This window comes from Podarcis bocagei, assembly GCF_964188305.1.
Source record: "Podarcis bocagei genome assembly, chromosome: 9".
NCBI classification, from domain to species: domain Eukaryota; kingdom Metazoa; phylum Chordata; class Lepidosauria; order Squamata; family Lacertidae; genus Podarcis; species Podarcis bocagei.
The window spans coordinates 6,169,707-6,189,011 of NC_138134.1; the positions used below are offsets into that span (position 1 = coordinate 6,169,707).

The window sequence follows — 19,305 nt, forward strand, 5'->3', positions numbered from 1 at the left end:
AGAGAATCTTTTTGTAGGTTCTCTACCGGTAGGAGAAAAAACACAGAGACCAACCAGAGAATATTGAGAAGCAAAGCAGCTAGTAAGCCTGATCGTTATGAAAGCTGTTGCAACAGGGTGCTCCTCCCCACACACAGGAGGGGGGGGTGTAGTTTCTTCCTGTCTGCCAGGTTACCTGATTGGATTACCCGGGCATCCTGGCCACTCTTTTGTTATGATAACTACTCAATTCCTGAATCCAGGTCACAGGTTCACACCCTATTCATATTTTTAAAAAGGTAAAGGGGCCCCTGACCATTAGGTCCAGTCGTGACCGACTCTGGGGTTGCGGCGCTCATCTCGCTTTATTGGCCGAGAGAGCCGGTGTACAGCTTCTGGGTCATGTGGCCAGCATGACTAAGCCTCTACTGGCAAACCAGAGCAGTGCACGGAAACGCCATTTACCTTCCTGCCGGAACGGCACCTATTTATCTACTTGCAATTTTCGGGGTGCTTTCGAACTGCTAGGTTGGCAGAAGCAGGGACCGAGCAACGGGAGCTCACCCCGTCACGGGGATTCGAACCGCGACCTTCTGATCGGCAAGTCCTGGGCTCTGTGGTTTGACCCAGATGTGCCCTTAAGACAGGATTTGTGAAAGAGACAATGCGGAGATTTCCCATTTCTTTCGACCTTGCAGAGTAATATTTGAGGTCATTTTGGGAGAGAGAAAATGGTTTCAGGACTTTTCTGTGGGTTTCACACATGTGGTTTACATATTTGTATGTGTTTGCTTGGTACATTTATGAACATCTATGTATATTTATGAACACGGGTGGCGCTGTGGTCTAAACCACAGAGCCTAAGGCTTGCTGATCAGAAGGTCGGCGATTCAAATCCCCGCGACGGGGTGAGCTCCTATTGCCGTCTGTGGTGCAGGTTGAGCGCTGCCTCATTTATCCTTGCAAATTGCTACTTGATACTGCAGTGAGTCATCAAGTGATGAATACCTATGTGGGAACCAGCAGGAATCACTAAGAAAGTAAAATGGTAATGACAGAGAAGCTAAAGGGATGTTGAATGCTCTGAGCTGGTTCTGTGCAGCTTCACATCCCCCTTTCCAGTGCTCCTTTCTTTTTGGTTCTTTTGGACCACCCCTCTTCTGGTGAGGAAATATTTTATTCTGTTTAAACAGGTCTCTCTGGAGCTCTTTATATATCTATAATTTTATATATCTATAATTTTCCATTACAGATTTTCAAATTCAAATCAATATAACCATAATCATTTACTTTCCTTCCCCTCCTCCATGGTTTGTTTTAGTTATCCATTACTAGTGCATATTCTAATTACTCCATATATTTTATTTATCTAATTACTCCATATATTTTATTTCCCTTTCTCATTAAATCTTCACTTAATTAAACTGCTGAATTTACTCTAACCCTGCTAACATTTTAACTTGTTTACAATAATTATTCAAATCTTCTACAAACATTTTCCAATCTTCCTTAAAGGCTCCTTCTTCCTGTTCTCTTATTCTGTTAGTTAATTTTGCTAATTCTGCATACTCCATCAGTTTCACCTGCTATTCCTCCTTTGTTGGTGGTTTTCTCTTCTTCCATTTCTGAGCATATATCATTCGGGCTGCCATGGCTGTGTAGAGAAACAAATTCTCTCTGGAGCTCTTTGTTTGTTCCTGCCACTTACTTAGAAGCAAAAATAACCAAGAGACTTGTGGCACCTTAAATGCTAACCGATTTATTGTAGCAGAAGCTTTTACAGACTAGAGTCCATGTCTCAGAAAACACAAAGTTCTAGTTACAGGTAGGTAGCTGTGTTGGTCTGCCATAGTCGAAACAAAATAAAAAAAATCTTTCCAGTAGCACCTTAGAGACTACTCTATGGGGCGAATACAGGCTTTCGCTGAAGCTTGGAGTGCGCACCGACCCCTCTTGCTCTCCAGGCTTCAGGAAGCTATCAGCAAGCCTGGGGAGCTCGCGGGAGGTCCCGCAGGGCTCCCCACGCTGCGGATAGCAGCCTGCCGCCCGGTGTGAGGGGTGCCCTGAAGCAGAGCGCCCCTCGCGCCCCTCGCGCCGGGCAGACATTGGCCAGCCCCATAAGCTCAGGGGACAGCGGGGAGGCGGAGCGCCGCCATACCACTGTTCCCCAACCTTGTTCCCCGACCTGGTTTCCTTAGACCGGAAAACCTAACTTCTGTCATCTATGCTCTGGTGATCTCTAGGTAAGATTGCTGCAACACGTTATACATAGGGCTACCTGAGGATGGTTTGGAAACTTCAGCTGGTTCAGAATTTGGTGTCCAGGTTGCTCACCAGGGCATGAAAGGTTAAGCATATTACACCAATTCTGGCCTGAAGGCACTGGCTGCCGATTAGTTTCTGGGCTCAATTCAAAGTGCTGGTTTTGACCCATAAAATCTTAAATGGCTCACAACTGCAATACCTCAAGGACTGTCTCTTCCCATGTGAACCAGTTCAGACCCTGCTATCATCATCTAAGGCCTTCCTTCGTGTGCCTCCTCCACGAGAGATCTGGAGGGTGGCAACATGAGAACATGCCTTCTCTGTGGTGGCTCCCCGTTTGGGGAATGCTATCCCCAGGGAGCCTTGCCTGGTGCCCTCCTTCCATATCTTTAGGCACCGGGCAAAAACCTTTCTCTTTAATCAGGCCTTTGGTTGATTAACATACTATGTCCTTTTAAATGTGTTTGTGGGAGGTGGGGTGATTAGTTTGCTTTTGTCTATTTTGTAATTTGTGTTCTCATTTTGTATTTTTATGTTTTGAACCACACTGTGATCTTCGGATGAAGGGTGGTATATAAATTTTAAAAATAAATTAAAAGGATGGTATAATCAGTTGTGTGTTTCCATTCCCCAAGGTGCTCTTGTTTTCGGGGAACCAATCACTGCGAGCCTGGGGACAGACGGGACACATTATTGGAGCAAAAATTGGGCCAAGGCTGCAGCATTTGTGACCTCACCGCCTCTGAGTCTGGATCCTACCACACCTGATCATTTGACCTCACTTTTAGCATGGTATTAAACTGCAACTGCTTGTAAACCACCAATTCAGCCAAGGGAGTCCTTGAGCCGCTTGGATGTGAGCTAAAGTGCAGAAGTAATATGTAATAACAGACAAGTATTTTGATGTGGTTTGATTATTGTCAGATTTGTTCTTGTTTGTAAGGGAATAGCAAATACTGTATTTAGCTCAGAGTGAACTTAGACATTATGCAGGAGACATGTGACACCCCCACCACAGGGGGAGGAGTCTGCTTAGCCCTTTCCCTTCCTGACCTTTCCCTGTTGAGAATTACCCCAGGCAGCTTACCCTCTTCCCCTTTGACAAGAAAATCGGCTCGGAAAGGATGGTTTTAAGTGACAGGAAGGAAAAGGATGAAATAGCCTCATCCCCATCCACTCAAACTGGCAGTCTGCTGTGACTGCTTTTCAGTACAAATCAATCAATCAGTCCGTCATCAGATGGCTCACAGGCCTCCCATGGAACATCTAACTAGGTCCTTAGTGGGATGATTTTATAGAGTGAGCTTTTAAAAAAATAATCTGTAAACAAAATTGCTGTTCAGTTTCACTTTGGTTTGCCTTACTGATGCTGTTACAGAGACCTGAAAAACACTAGGAAAGATACTCAAAGAACAATACTTTGGAGAATAGTATTGATGTGAATGTGGAAGCAGAGACTGGAGAGGTTAACAGAATTGAAAAGCAGTAGTTAACCATATACATTCCTGAATGAATGTGTGGCACCAATAGCTAGAAACACAAATGGTAAGCAACCCACATCCTTGCCTCCAGGCTTTAAAAATATTTCTGTCTCCTCTCTGTGTTCCTTCAGTGGTGACCTGCAAGTGACTGGAAGCGCCCACTGTACCTATAGCACAGCCCAGAAAGCGGTTGGGAAGGACAACTTCACTCTGATTCCAGAAGGAGTAAATGGAATTGAAGAAAGAATGACCGTGGTCTGGGATAAGTGTGTGGTAAGCAAAGGCAACCGCTGCTTCACACCAGGTCCTGCCTTGTACTGCTCAGAGATTTCCAAATCTAACTCTTAGCTAGAGGGGGCTGAGGTCAGTGGGCCAACACCCAGGGCCTTTTATTTGCACTCACACACCGGAGCCTCAGGGCACACAACTCCACCAGCCTGGGCTGCTGCAATGCTCTACTATGATGCTGGAACTGCATTTAAAGGCGACCAGGAAACTTTGTTTTTGTACAAAGTGTGGCTGCCAAAATGTTTATGGGAGACAGAAGCTTTGCGCCACCACACATCAGTGGCACTACAGTGGTGGCCTGCAAGACGAACGCCTCGCAAGACGGAAAACCCGCTAGATGAAAGGGTTTTCCGTTTTGGAGGCGCTTCGCAAAACAAATTTCCCTATGGGCTTCCTTCGCAAGACGAAAGCCCATAGGGAAATCTCCGGGACAGCGGGGAAGCGCAGTGCGTCTTCCTCACTGTCCTTGGACCTCCTCCGAAGGCTGGCGGTGGGGCGGAGAGACCTCCTCCCGCCGCCAGGCTTCGGAAGGATGCTCCAAAGCCTGGCGGCGGGAGGAGGTCTCTCCACCCCACCTCCAGCCTTTGGAAGGCTCCTCCGAAGGCTGGCGGTGGGGCGGAGAGACCTTTTCCCGCCGCCAGCCTTCGGATGGCTGTCCTGAAGACTTGCGGTGGGAGGAGGGTTTTCCTTCCCACCGCCAACATTCAGAATGCTGTTCTGAATGTTGGCGGTGGGGAGGAAAAACCCTCCTCCCACCGCGAGCCCCGGGAACAGAGGAGAAGCGCTGCGCCCCTTCCCCTCTGTTCCCGTACCTGTCCTGAAGGCTTGCGGTGGGGAGAAAAGCCCTTCTCCGCACCGCCAGCCTGGCAAGCGGTTTCCATAGGAACGCATTAATTGATTTTCAATGCATTCCTATGGGAAACCGTGCTTCGCAAGACGAAAAACTCGCAAGAAGAAAAAACTTGCGGAACGAATTAATTTCGTCTTGCGAGGCACCACTGTAGTTACCAGGGCTGTCTTAAGCATATGCGGTGCTGGGGTGCAAAGATCCACCCGGCGGCCCCCCCCCAGGTTGCCCAGTCCCAGGCATGCAGGAGGGTGGAGCCAGCCAGCCAGCCGCCTCAGCGTCTTGCTGGCTCAGTCACCCCTAAACTCGCGGCTTAGAGCTGCCCACAGCAGAAGAGCCTGCCGCGGCACTCCAGACCCTTTTCCTTTTCCGGACTCAACTCTCGGGCCCCGGACTCTCGGCCTGGCGCCCCTGAGAGCCTGGCACCTGGGTGCCCCACACCCCTAGCCCCTATGAGTGAGACGGCACTGCTAGTTACCAGTCTGCTTCTGGACTCAGTTAAAATGCTGATATTATCATTATTTCTTCTACTCCCAATTCAATTCTGTCGGTGCTGTCACTTGCATTGCCAAAACAACTACACACTCACACAGAATCAGCAGGCTTGGGATAAACCCAAGGTTTGCAGAAGTATAAGGGGGCGGCAGCACTGGATTTAGGGCAGCGTAACCAGTTCCCCCACACTGGGCACCGAGTCAAGGGGACGCCTTCCCAAAGCCCAGTAAACATTTGGCTGGCTTTGGGAATGGGGCATAAGGGCTCTGGCAGGGTCCTAGAGCCATCCCACCTCCTTTCCAAAGCTGGGAAAGCACTTGCTAGGCCCTGCCTGGAGCCACCATCGTGGGCCACATATCGGACCACCCTGATCTGAGCGATTGTGGTGGAGCAGAGGGACTCAGGCAATCCCAAAGGTACTTGGACCCCAGTTGTTGAAGTCATCTGTGGGTCCTTTGCACCAAGTTCATTCATGTGGTGAGACCTGCCAGAAACGAGGTGCTGGGGGCAGTGTCAAGCTCTCAGTGGTTTTCTCCCCTTGCCTCTGCAGCTTGGTTAGCCTATTCTCTTGCTCACTGAGGCACATTGTTCTTTTTCCCCCTTTGAAACCAAGCCTATCTCATTGCCCCTATTCCCAAGTACTACTTGTATGCCCCATGAATATTGTGGCAGCTTCTGGAAGCTTAATACTCACATAGTCCCGAGATCTTAAGTGATGCTTCCTCCATCTCCTCCCAGCAATCTCTCTTGTATCCATCAGCACCATCATCTCGCCCCTCCCCCACGCTTCATCTCTGCTTAAAAGGGACGCGGGTGGCGCTGTGGTCTAAACCACTGAGTCTCTTGGACTTGCCGATCAGAAGGTTGGCGGTTCAAATCCCTGCAACGGGGTGAACTCCCTGCTGCTCCCTCCCAGCTCCTGCAGTTTGAAAGCACACCAGTGCAAGTAGATAAATAGGTACTGCTGTGGCAGGAAGGTAAACGGCATTTCTGTGTGCTCTGTCTTCTGTCACGGTGTCCCGTTGTGCCAGAAGTGGTTTTGTCCTGCTGGCCACATGACCTGAAAAGGTGTCTGTGGACAAACGCCAGCTCCCCTGGCCTGAAGTGAGATGAGCACCACACCCCATAGTCACCTTTGACTGGACTTAACCATCCAGGGGTCCTTTGCCTTTACCTTCCCTTAAAATCTCTACTTGCTCCACTCCTTGTTCTGGTGGCAACCTCCTTCAGAGCTTAACATCTTCAGTCAGCCTTCATTAACCTGGTGCGCTCCGGTTGTATTGAGCTACAACTCACATCATCCTTGGCCACTGGCCAGGCTAGCTGAATGGCTCCAGATTTAGTAGAGGGCAGCAGGTTGGGGAAGGACAAATAGCCCAGTTAACCCACCACGTTCATCATCCTTTATTCTAACGGGCCAAACAGTCATTTTACCCACAATAGCCACTATAACTAAGGAAATCAACAGGCTTCTTCCACCAGTCAGGCATTTTGCCCCTCTGAATTCCAAGTCTCAACTGCTAGCTTCATTTGCCATCTGCTGGTATGTTAAGAATTATTTTTTTAAACTCAATTACCTTTTTAAAAAATAAATAAATAAATCCAGAACTAATTCCAGGAAGAGCCACTAAATCTAATACCTGTCTACATCCGCATACATATTCCTGGTGGCTCTTAATTTGCTGCAGGAAAGAATACTGGTGATTTAATGGCAGATCTTGTCCATTTGTTTCCAGTGACTTAGATGTACTCTGAGTAAAATTTTGTTGACCACCACCTCTAATCTCTGTTGTATGTACACTCATACCACTATTCTTAAGATATGTTACTCATGGAAAATTTATCTTAGTCTTCAGGGAAAATGGATGAAAACCAGTTTGTTGCCATTACTAGTACCAATGCAGCCAAAATCTTTAACCTCTATCCGCGAAAGGGTAGAATTGCTGTGGGTTCGGATGCTGACATTGTGATCTGGGACCCAGAGAAGGCGAAGACCATCACAGCCAAAAGCCATAAGTCGGTAAGAGGAAAAGCTCTTCAATTTTTTTGAGAACTACTTAAGGCACTATTGCTGCAGGCTGTCAAAAAATACCCTCAACCACGGCAGCACAATATGTGCCCAATTGCTCCTTACTGCATGTGTGCGTCACCCAATTGTGTCTAGAGAATGGATGCCAGTGCTGCTACCATCAAAGATACACAGGCAGCAGGGCCGGCCCACCTGTGAGGCGGGGTGAAGCACCCACTTTGGATGACAGAAGCCCCCAAGGCAGCACCCCACTGGCAGAAAAGCGCCACCAGCTTCTGTGCCAATTTCCGGTGAGACTTTGCCGAAACCTGCCATCATTGCTGCCACTTTGTGCCACCACACCGTGACGTTTTAATGGTTTTGACTCCCTGACTATTAAAGAAAATCAACTATCATGTTTAACACCTTCTACAATTTAATGTAGTATAAATCATTCATGCCTATCAATAAATGAGAATTAACTGCATGTTCTGGTCTCCCCATTGCAGGCTGTTGAATATAATATATTTGAAGGCATGGAATGTCACGGTGCTCCCCTCATAGTCATTAGCCAAGGGAAGATTGTGTTTGAAGATGGAAATCTCCATGTAAGCAAAGGAATGGGCCGCTTCATTCCCCGGAAGCCCTTCCCTGAATATCTTTATCAACGCATCAAAATTAGGAATAAGGTAGGTTTGTATAGATATCCAAACTTCTTGTTGCTAATCATTTCTATATGTATATATAGAATGTATATATTTTTGTAGAACAATGGGTCATTTCATCTGGCTGTTTGAGCCCACCCAGGGATGGCTGTGGGCAGGATTCCTGCATTACAGGGAACTGGACTAGATGACCCTTGGAGTCTCTTCCATCTCTCCAGTTCTGTAATTCAGAGAGAGCAATGTGCCTGAGGAAATACACAGTGGCTGTATCATTCCTGAGATCCACTGCCCAGTTCCAATCCATTTTGAGACACGAGTTTTGCCATTGTAAAGGTAAAGGGACCCCTGACTGTTAGGGACCCTCCAAGTGCCCTTATTTTCCAGGGACAGTCCTGGATTTACAGAAGCCGCCCTGCTTTCTGATTTGATCCTGGAATGTCCTGCTTTTCCTTAGAGGTAAAGGGACCCCTGACCATTAGGTCCAGTCATGGCCGACTCTGGGGTTGCGGCGCTCATCTCGCTTTATTGGCCGAGCTTCCGGGTCACATGGCCAGCATGACTAAGCCGCTTCTGACGAACCAGAGCAGCACACAGAAACGCTGTTTACCTTCCTGCCGAAGCGGTACCTATTTATCTACTTGCACTTTGACGTGCTTTGGAACTGCTAGGTTGGCAGGAGCAGGGACCGAGCAACGGGAGCTCACCCCGTCACGGGGATTCGAACCGCCAACCTTCTGATCGGCAAGCCCTAGGCTCTGTGGTTTAACCCACAGAGCTACCCGCGTCCCATTATACATGTGAATAAAAGTTAAATAAAAAAATGAGAATTCTGGCTGAAGCTTTGTCATTTTACAGGGATGGGGGAAATATTGAAAATGATCCATTGATCATTTGTGGGCCCTCGGGGAATTTCAGGTTGGCATAGCCAGTGCCTGGCATTATCAATCAATCTTTATTACGGTCCAGAGACCCAACAAATCGTTACAAAGCAATGCACAATTCATACAGCCTACCTCCAGGTTAAACAAGCATTTTGTTCAGACTTAAAGATAGGGATCGTTGTTTCTTGCAAACACCGATAAAAACTTAGCCACTGCTAATGTTCTAGCGTTTGTCCAGTCTTCCAATAGGAACCTGACATAGTGAGCCTCTGATTTTCCTGGGAAAGGTACCAGCAAGGGTAATATCAGTTCAGCCCTGGCTTGCTCATATTTCACACAATGCAGCAAATTATGTTTTATAGAATTTATGTCTTGAGCACACGAGCAAAGTCTGTCCTGGTAGGGAACTCCTCTCAACTTGCCATCCAACACTGCAGAAGGAAAGACGTTTAGTCTGGCTTTGGTGAATAACCTTTGATAATTTGGTACTGTCAGGTATTTAATGTAAGGTGTTAACTTAAAGACATGCCCATATTGTACTCCTACTGCCAGCAGACTACAGACTGTGTGTGATCGAGATCGCAAGTCACTGTGTGTATTATCCCATAATCTTTGCTTTAACATCTTTTGGCCGCCTTCATAACCCAGGTAATACAGTTGGGGGGGTGACAGACCAATAGAGGTGGCTTTTTTAGCCATGATTTTCTGCCATTTGCTGACAAATTCCTCATTGGTCAGGTGTTGGTACAAACCCTTCCCTAGATCAAACACTGAAATCCTGAGCCAATGTTTTAGGGCAGCCCACCACTCTTTAGTTGAAATTGGGCATTCACCAGCTTCTAACAGAAGTATGGAGTTGGGGACGCAGTTGGGTACCTGCAGCAGAGATCGTAGAAATTTTGCCTGAAAGCCATCTAACTTAGGCAGGTCCCCATTATGCCAGACATTTGCAGCGTACAGGAGTTGGGAAATGGATTTTGCATTGAAAACTCTTAAGGCTGCTGGAACATATTTGCTGCCCTTTGTGAAAAAGAATCTGAGTATGGCTAGCTTTGTGATCTCCGCCTTTTGAAGGGAGGTTTGCCAGTGGTGCTTCCAAGTTCGGATCCTGTATGATGGAATGTGAGTCCTAGATAACTGAAGTATTTTATCTGTTCAAGGTTATGGCCATCCAGCACCCATTTAGACCTGGAGAAGCTTCTTTCGAAGACTAAAATTTTAGATTTTTCATAATTAATGGATAAACCATTTCCAGAAAACTTCCTCAGCAGATATTTCAAACCCAGTCTGGAGATGATGGCCACATCATCCGCATATAACAACAAGGGGGTCCTTCTCATTCCTATTTTTGGAAGGTGTCCATCTGGGTCCATTAAGCTCTCTTCTAGGTCATTTAAGAATAGGCAAAACAGTGTGGGGGCCAAAATGCATCCCTGTCTCACCCCCCTAGTCATCCCGATACTGTTCGATAACAGTCCCTGCCGACCGCATCAGACCTGCAGTTTGGTTCCATTGTACAGGGCTTTTATAAGAAAGAGGAGTCGTTTGTCCTGCAAAATCAGATTTAATTTGGACCATAGCTGGGATCTGGGGATGGAATCGAACACTGATTTCAGATCCATGAAGGCCACGAAGAGTTTACCCTGTAGAGGCCTGGTGTACTTCTCGGCTAGGAAGGACAGCATTAGACAGTGGTCTGATGTTGAATGGTTCTCACGAAAGGCTGCCTGGGCTTCAGATAGTATATTATGTTCATTTAGAAAAATTGTCAGTTTGCTACTGAGGAATCGGGCATACAGCTTCCCAATTATTGAAAGCAGGCTAATTGGCCTATAATTGGAGGGTACGTTTGGGTGGCCTCTCTTAAAGATTGGAACTACTATAGCATGTTTCCAGTTATATGGTACTTTGCCCGAGTTATTTACTACCGTAAAAAGTTCTGCCAGAAGCGGAGCCCACCAGTGCTGTTTTGATGTAATCAATTCCACTGGGATAAAGTCTTTCCCCGGAGCCTTTCTGCTCTTCAGATTCCCAATTAATGTATAGACTTCCTCCACAGTAACTGGCTTCCAATGAGGGAGCAGTGACAATTCTGACTGGCATTATCGTCAGTGCCCACTTTGTCTTCCATTCTTAGCAGAAGATGGAAGGAGCTTCTCTCTGTGACCAATCACAGTGCCAACAGGGGAGAGGGGCAGGCTTTCACCACTTTGTGGTCCTTTTTGAGATGTGGCTTTTTGAGATGTGGCAGCCATTTTAGGACTAGTGCCCACTGCACCTTTTCAAAATGTCAAAGGGGCCTTCTGGCCCAATCAGGCTGGCAACCCTTTCTTAGATTGCATGGCACTTCACTTTTAGGTGCTTAGAAAATACTAAATCTTACAATGTGCAAATCTCCCCACTTTGGGAACAGAAGATGGAAGTGATGATGGAGGAAGTGGGACTCATCAACCTTGCTCTGTTGCATACATTTTTGCATTGATCTTATGTGTGAGACGGGTGGGTCAAATGCCAGGCCACTGAAATGTACCGTAATTGCATTTCTGTTTGTGATACACAGGTAACAGAATTGCAAGGTGTCTCCCGAGGAATGTACGATGGGCCAGTCTATGAAGTTCCAGCAACACCAAAATATGCAACTCCTGCACCTTCCACTAAATCGTCTCCTGCCAAAAACCAGCCTCCACCAATCAGGAACCTCCATCAATCTAACTTTAGCTTATCAGGTGTGACAAACTATCAGTATCAGCAACCTTTTTTTTTGAAAACAGGGTCCACTGCAGAGAATTGCTTAGTACATCCATCAGTAATTTAGTAAGGACTAGCATTGATGACTTACTGGCAGAAGGAGTTTTTCAGTGTAAGGGGAAGCCCAGAGGGAACTGCAGCCTTGTGATGTGCTTTACATGTCTCTCTTCATTTTAGTGCTACACCTGCATGCTTAGGTCTGGATAAAGGATGCCCACTCCCAGAAGTCTTTTGTGCAGGTGTAGCTCAAAGACAACTGCACAGAGGAATCCACATTGGTTTTCTGTAGATGGACCCATGTTTCTACTAGTGCAGTAGGCAAATACCCATTAGCCTTGATGAAAAGTCACAGCAGACTTAGGATTCAGTGTCCGATGAAAGTTTGAGCACTGTTGCTTCAGAGTGCCACATCCTAAATATTATGTCACAGGGGTGTACTTTGTAAAATCAGTATTTGTGTGGGTCAGGCCTCATTTTAAGTATAAAAGGGCAAGATGTTTAGCTCATATGAAGCATTTGCAATTACTTGTGCCATTGATTTCTGAGTAAATGAAAGGCTGGAGAAGCTATTAACTCTCACCTTGTTTCTGGATTGCTGTTGCACAGGTGCTCAGGTAGATGATAACAACCCACGTCGCACTGGGCATCGCATTGTTGCACCTCCTGGTGGTCGCTCCAATATTACAAGTCTTGGATGAACTCAGATGGAAACAGAAACCAAGAATAAAGGCTCATAGGAACAATTATTATTTCCTTTCTATGTCTGTGTTGTTGATCCCACACTTTTATTCGGTACTTGTGCGTGTGTGCGTGTGTGTGTGACAGGGAATCTCTCCTCCTCCCCAAGAAAAGTGAATAGAAAGAAGTCATCATTGTGTAGCGTGTTTGCTTGGAATAAATTGCCTCACAATTGTGCTTTCATACCTTTGCCACCTTTTAAAGCATGGTGCTTCCATTTCTCCATTAGTGATGGATGCTTTTAGCTTTGTGTCGTAATGACCTGATAGTTCGTTTGCACCCACCACCCGTTAGCCGTGCTAGAGTAGTTGATGCATGTTACTAAGTTATTGATGCAAGCTGCAGTTTGTGAGTGAGTCCACTTTAGAAAGAACACTTTGCCAATAATTACCACGATGCCAAGGTAAGAAGAAAGACTGGTCATTTTTAAAATATGCAGAATAGGACAGGAGTCTTTCTTTTAATGTTATTTTTTAATTTATTAAATCCCAAGAAACCTCAGTAGTGGCTCCGACCCACTTAGTACATTCCAAGTCTGTGTCTTTGCTTTTAGAAAGAGCCATAATTTCCACATAGTGACGCTGTTGCCATTTTGTTCAGGGGATTTCTACAACTGGCCAGTAGCGCTCACCTTTTGCATGAAATATTTGGTACTTCTAAAGAATTCAATTTGCTGATGGATTTTTAATGTTTTTGTACAAAGTTTTTTCTCCTTTATAAATCACATTCATTTTTACTTATTATAATGTATCAGATCTACTAGTTGTGGTTCATTTTTTTTGAATTGAAGGCTTGTGAAATAAAAGAAGATGAAATGAAATGCTTTGCCTCTTTTTGCTTCCAGTTCATAAACAAGCTTCTCATTCAGGGCGTAAGCAGAGAACAGGTTGGGAGCCACAGTGTGGGGAGATGGGTGGGAAGGAAGAACCACTTTAGCCAATACCAAAAGGTTAAAGGGCACCTACAGTTGACCTGGTTCCTCACTGCAAAGGCTAGCCAGCATCTCCAGAGACCCCTTAATGTACGTCTGTGAAGACCCCCTGCCCAATGTATTCACCAAAACACTTATTCGCTGCAGGACTGAGGAAAACGGGATGCGGCCGAGGATGGTCACAGGCACTGGGTGCTCCTAAGGCGGACACAGCAGGGCAGCACCCAGAATGGTAAGGGGTGGGCAGGTAGAGGCCTAATTCTTCCACCTTGCAAGCTCACTTTGAAGTGTTGCCAGCCCAACATGCATGGAGGGGAGACTGATGATGGAAAGGGGCCCAGGTCCTGTTCTCTCAGGGGGCCAAACATCCGCCAGCACCACAAGGGGCTGGTGTGGACTGGTGCACCCAGCCCTACTTCAGACGTACATTCTACATCTAAAGGTAAAGTGACCCCCTGACCATTAGGTCCAGTCATGGCCGACTCTGGGGTCGCTTTATTGGCTGAGGGAGCCGGCGTACAGCTTCCGGGTCATGTGGCCAGCATGACTAAGCCGCTTCTGGCGAACCAGAGCAGCACACGGAAACACTGTTTACCTTCCCGCCGAAGCAGTACCTATTTATCTACTTGCACTTTGACGTGCTTTCAAACTGCTAGGTTGGCAGGAGCAGGGACCGAGCAACGGGAGCTCAACCCATTGCAGGGATTCGAACCGCTGATCTTCTGATCGACAAGTCCTAGGCTCTGTGGTTTAACCCACAGCGCCACCCGCGTCCTTCTACATTCTACATCTACTAGCAGGCATATTCCCCACGGCCTTACTGTGCCATGAAGCTGCTCCCTCAGTGGTGAAGGTCTCATCATTGCCAGGGCTCTGGTCCACAAAAGCTGGGTCACGGGCCTCCACCTCATCCCTTTCAGCCTGGAAGGCAGGCAGGCGTCAGAGGAGGCTGAGGCTCCACCTTCTTTGCCCCCAGCCTGAGCCACAGAGGCTTCTATGCCCCCCAACACATCCTATGGGGTGGGGGGAAGCACTTGCCTTGCATTGTTGGACCGCTGGGTCCATCTAGACCCCGTTATTACCACCATCATTATAACAGTGCCTCTGCCCCAAGAGGGCTGACCCTCTAAATTTCAACCAAGGAGGGCAACCAGAAAGGACATGGCATAACAGGAGACAGGAGGAGATTAGGAAGGTCCTAACTTCTCAGACCAGCTCTGGTCTCCATGAACAGAGCGGTGTTCCTCCACCTCTACACTCCAAGTTTCCTTTACAACAGCAACCATGAGAGATGCCAGGTTCGAGGAGATGGGGGTTGAGGGAGAGGAAATGGGCCTAGAACCATCACCGTCATCACAGAGAGCCTGTGTGGCTGAAGTATTCCCACTTCTAAATTACAAGGCAGGTCATGCACATCAGCCCCCGTAACAATCCTCACACTCCCTTTACTCTACACCACAGCCTTGCCTCCCGCAAAATCTTAACACGTGATGAAAAAACCCAGACTCCAGAAGCATCGCCCTTCCTTGCAAACCGTGTGTGCACCTGTGCACGAGTATATTTTATGTCTTGGAACTGAATGTTTTATGGCTGGCCAGAGCTCAGTGGTACAACACACATCTGCAAATGTCCCAGGTTGAAACCCAACGATCCAGGTAGGGCTAGGAAAGACTCCATGAAGGCAGCGCTGATAAAGCAAGGGTCTGACAATATGCAGCTGGTAGCTTCCTAGGCGCTTGTGTGGTTGTGTATGACTGCAAGTGTGGGTGTGTGCATGAAGACTGAAGAAGACCGGCTTTCTTCTGCACTGGCGCTGCCCACGAGGCAGCTGAAAGGTGAGTTACAATACGTCTCTCCCCCCCCCACCCCTGCACTACACTGCTGAAAGCTTTTGCCAACCACAGAAAGCTATCTAAATTGAAAGCATGGGGCGTTTCAGCAGTGGATCTGCTTGTGGGTAAGGAGACTGCTATTTGTGGTTAAAGGAAGGTTTTCCAACCTGCACCAAGGAATGCACAATTCTGCATTCTATATCAATCAGGCAAGGGAAAAATAAAGAAGGAGTTGATGAATAAATAATAAAAAGCTTTTGTTTATTTATTTTTGTTTATTCTTATGTTTTGTTTTTTCTTGTTTACAGCAAGAAAGGAACACACCATTTCATAAAGCTTCAGTCTGCATGTTTTGGGACAGTTCCATACAACTCATCACAATGGAAACGACAATTCCAACGTCCCGCGTTGCCACTGCTGCAGTTGAACCAGGAACTAAAACCCACTTTTACAGACAGAGAAATAGAACAAATACTGTATTCATAAAATAATGGTGCTTATTTGTTTTAAATCAACTCCTAGCTTGTACTAACAAGTTCAAGCATTTTCCAGAAAGTACAGTAAACAGGTAAGAAAGATTGCTTGCTTCATTAAAAGATTTTATTCATGTCCATCCTGCTGGTTCCAGCAGAATGTGTGTTCAGGATTGCAATTTCAAAGTTTTCTCAGCTAGCTGGAACGGAAACAATTCAGGGACTAATGTTCTATACTTTATTAATATAACTCTGTCATCTATGCACAACAATGTCATAAAAGATCTTTTCAGTAAGAAAAAATACATATAGCATGCAAAGCTTGGAAGAATCTTACTCATAGTAAGTTATACGACTAGTGGGCTGTGGGTTCTGTTTGTTTTGACAAAGAGGGTTGTTTACTGTAGTCTAGACAGAAACTATATCCATACATTCATGTTAGCGATCCACAGCCGGTGCTTTGTGCTGTAAGGACTTTTCAGCTATTCAGTTCAGGTAGTTTGAAAATCTGGAAGCGATTGTTCCCAGCTTGAGATGTGCAGACCAGACCAGGAATTGCTGCTCTCTTCTTCTCTTGTGAAGACAGTTGCTTATTAGCGCATTTTATAGGAATTAGATACAGAAATTTCACAGAGCTGCCCTTTGAAATCCAAATCTACTGTGAAATCCAAGTCACGCTGTAATGCAGATTAAGAATAATTTTTGTGTGGCATAGGACTATATCTTAGCACTTGGAAGGTTCTGCTTCAAAGCTTCCTCCTTTCTTAAATTCAGTAGGTGACTTAGCCAAAAAACAAAATCCTAGCCCTTTTCTGAATACAGGGAAACATATCTGGGGGTCTTCAGCATGTGACTCAGCTTGCGCTCCCCCACTTCCATCCTTCAAGTACTTAGCAGGAACAATTTATGCAGAGTTATGAAAATATTTACGCCCCCATGATCTATAAATAACATAGCGTGGGAACGTAACTGTCAGAGCTGCTTGAAGATCCTAGCTCACAGAGGATCACGCTAGCCAGCGATCATTAAGTAAAAGTCTTTATTGAATTACAGTTTCCATTCTCACGCTGCTGCGCGCAAACTCTACGTCTAGTAGCTAGATCGGCGAAGCTCCGTCTGAGTCTCCGCCCCGTGTGCACCAACTTAATATCCTAGCCTTGCTCCACCTTTTCCGCCTGACTGTCCTCCTCTGGGTCCCTCTACCCCCCGGGGCTTCTTCCTTCCGGGATTCTTCTGACGCTGACCCGGACCCTCCTGCCTCCTTGCGCCGGGCTTTAGGACCTGGTTCCCTTTCGGGGCTGCTTACTGCGCCGCCTTCCTCTGCATTTGAACTTGGCGCGCGTGCCCAACCTTCCACTTTCCTCTTAACCGTTTCTTCGCTCCCCGATGGAGGCGTGGCCACTCCTGACTCATGCCCTCCCTCCTGTGGTGAGCTGCCAGCGCTTCCCCCCTGGCTCCCTTTCTCTTCCCTGCTTCCTGGCGGTGACGCTGGTCCCGATTTCCAGCTGCTCCCCCCTGAGTCCCCTCTGGCTCTATCTTCCTGGGGTGCCCCCCTAGACTCCCCCCTTGCCCTGGCCACTGGTGCTCCTTTCTGTGAATCCTCTGATTCACTGGAAAGACTGGGAGATCTCGGGTCGTCGTCATCACTCATCTTTTCTTCTGCCTCCTCCCCTTCGCTCTCTGTCTCCTCCCTTGCCCGTGCCTCTGCTCCTAAACCCCTGACATCCATCCCCCCCTCGAAGCCCCCCAGTCCCCCCTCCCCTCCTTCCGGTGCTGGAGCTGGGGGCTGCTGTTGCAAAGGGACGAACGTCGGATATCGGTCGCTTCCCGTGGCGGGCCTCCATCTGAACTCTTCCGGGACTTCCTCCCTGCTCTCGTCGACGACGGTCACCTCCGCTTCCATCTCTGTGCCGCCGTGCTCGAAACCAGGGTCGTCCCCGAAAATGTCCATGTCCGTCTCTCCCTCACTTCCTCCTGGCGGCGTTGCTCGTCCTGAGCAGTCCAGCCACTTTCTGCGGAACTGCTCCTCTGGCCTATCGTCCCACCAATACGAGGGTTCTGAGACAGATCCCGAGGGTGACCCCTCCGGGGAACGGACGTCTTGCGTTGGTTCCTCGTCCGAGTCGAACCCCCGGAACGTGCTGGCCGAAAGCGTGGGTGTGAAAAGCCAGTCGTCGAAAAAGTCTGCTGGCATAGGTCTATGTGGGAAGAGGGCATGAAACTCGTCTTTGAGCAGAGGGTCGTCTAAGGCGTATCCCGGCACCCAGCTGTTCGCACTGGCCGGGGTGCCCTCCTTGGCGAGAAAGTATTCTACCCCCTCTTCCCCCCATCTGGAGTCCAAAATCTCCGTGACTTCGTTGATGCGTTCCTTCTGTGCCGCTCCCGCGTGTCCTGTTCTGTCTCTGGCCGGACTCGGCGCCGTTCCGGGTTCCTGGAACCTGTGCGGTGCCTTGTAGGGAGTGAGCACCGATCTGTGGAATACCGGATGCATTCTGGAACCCTCCGGAAGTGCCAGTCTGAAAGCTACCGGGTTGACCTGCTCTTCGACTTGGTAGGGCCCCAGTTGTTTATGCCCTAGTTTCTTCTTGGCCAACGACCTGGCCGGCACTGCGTGGGCCGCTAACCAAACCCAGTCTCCCACGTGGAGCTCTTCTCCAACCCTTCTGTGCTTGTCTGCTTGTACCTTGTATGCGTGCTTGGCCAGCTCCAGGTGGCGCCTCAGCTGATCGTGGACTTCCTGCAGCTCCGACGCGAACGCATCTGCTGTCTGCGGCTCCCCCTCCCCCATTCTTTCCAGTCCCGGGAAGGTTCTGGGGTGCCTCCCGTTGTTGGCGAAGAACGGCGTGACCCCCGTGGATACGTGCTTCGTGTTGTTGTAGGCGAACTCTGCAAGCGGCAGGTAATCCACCCACGTCGCAGGCTGTTGATTCGCATAGCATCTCAGGTACTGCTGCATGATGGCATTGACCCGCTCCGCTTGCCCGTTGGTCTGCGGGTGTCTCGCCGACGCCAGGTTGATCTTGACGTTCAGGAAGCCCATCAGCTTCTGCCAGAAGTTCGAGATGAACTGCCGCCCGTGGTCGGACAGAATAGACCGTGGCAGACCGTGAACCTTGAACACGTGGTCAATGAACAGTTTGGCGGTTTGCTCCGCCGTGGCCACCTTAGCACACGGAATGAAATGCGCCATCTTGGAAAACAGGTCCACCACCACCAGCACTGCCGTCTTGCCCCTTGAGCTGGGCAGATCCGTGACAAAGTCCAGGGCCACCCTTTCCCAAGGTTCTACCGGAGTTTGCAGCGGCTCCAACAGTCCGGCCGGCGGTTTGTGCACTGGTTTGGCCCTCTGGCAGGTGTCACACCTCGCCACGTAGTCTGCGACCTCCCCTCTCATTCCAGGCCACCAGAAATCCCTGGCTACTAATTCCACCGTCTTCTCCTTGCCAAAGTGCCCGGCCGTGGGCGCGTCGTGCAGCTGCTGCAGCACCTTGGCTCGAAGTTCGTCTCCCGGCACGTAGATGGCCCCTTTACGGATGAGCAATCCATCTCTTAGCTGGAAACCGTCGGCCGCTGCCTTGCCCCTTTGCACCTCTGCCATCTTTGCTTGTGCGAAGGAGTCCCCCTGCAACGCTCGCCGTACCGCCTCTAGGTCCACGGTCGCCGCGGCGCACGCC

General features: G+C 48.3%; 2 protein-coding genes across 5 annotated transcripts in view; one reads left to right on the plus strand and one right to left on the minus strand.

Annotated features, from left to right (window-relative positions):
* CRMP1 (collapsin response mediator protein 1) overlaps nt 1-13,215 on the plus strand; it is a 38,353-nt gene extending 25,138 nt beyond the window's left edge. For both annotated transcript variants that reach the window (XM_081209320.1, XM_081209321.1), the window contains exons 9-14: nt 2,880-3,036; nt 3,857-3,998; nt 7,205-7,375; nt 7,873-8,052; nt 11,470-11,635; nt 12,264-13,215. In XM_081209320.1, coding sequence (XP_081065446.1) covers nt 2,880-3,036; nt 3,857-3,998; nt 7,205-7,375; nt 7,873-8,052; nt 11,470-11,635; nt 12,264-12,355 — 908 coding nt within the window. In that variant the 3' untranslated portion in view covers nt 12,356-13,215. The remainder of the gene's footprint in view (nt 1-2,879; nt 3,037-3,856; nt 3,999-7,204; nt 7,376-7,872; nt 8,053-11,469; nt 11,636-12,263) is intronic.
* Nucleotides 13,216-15,403: 2,188 nt separating this feature from the next.
* The window catches only part of PRMT8 (protein arginine methyltransferase 8), a 30,919-nt gene continuing 27,017 nt past the window's right edge, over nt 15,404-19,305 (minus strand). For 2 of the 3 annotated variants that reach the window (XM_081207850.1, XM_081207847.1), the window contains exon 10: nt 15,404-16,308. In XM_081207850.1, the coding sequence (XP_081063976.1) occupies nt 16,225-16,308 (84 nt within the window). In that variant the 3' untranslated portion in view covers nt 15,404-16,224. The remainder of the gene's footprint in view (nt 16,309-19,305) is intronic. The other variant, XM_081207849.1, reaches the window with a different exon arrangement.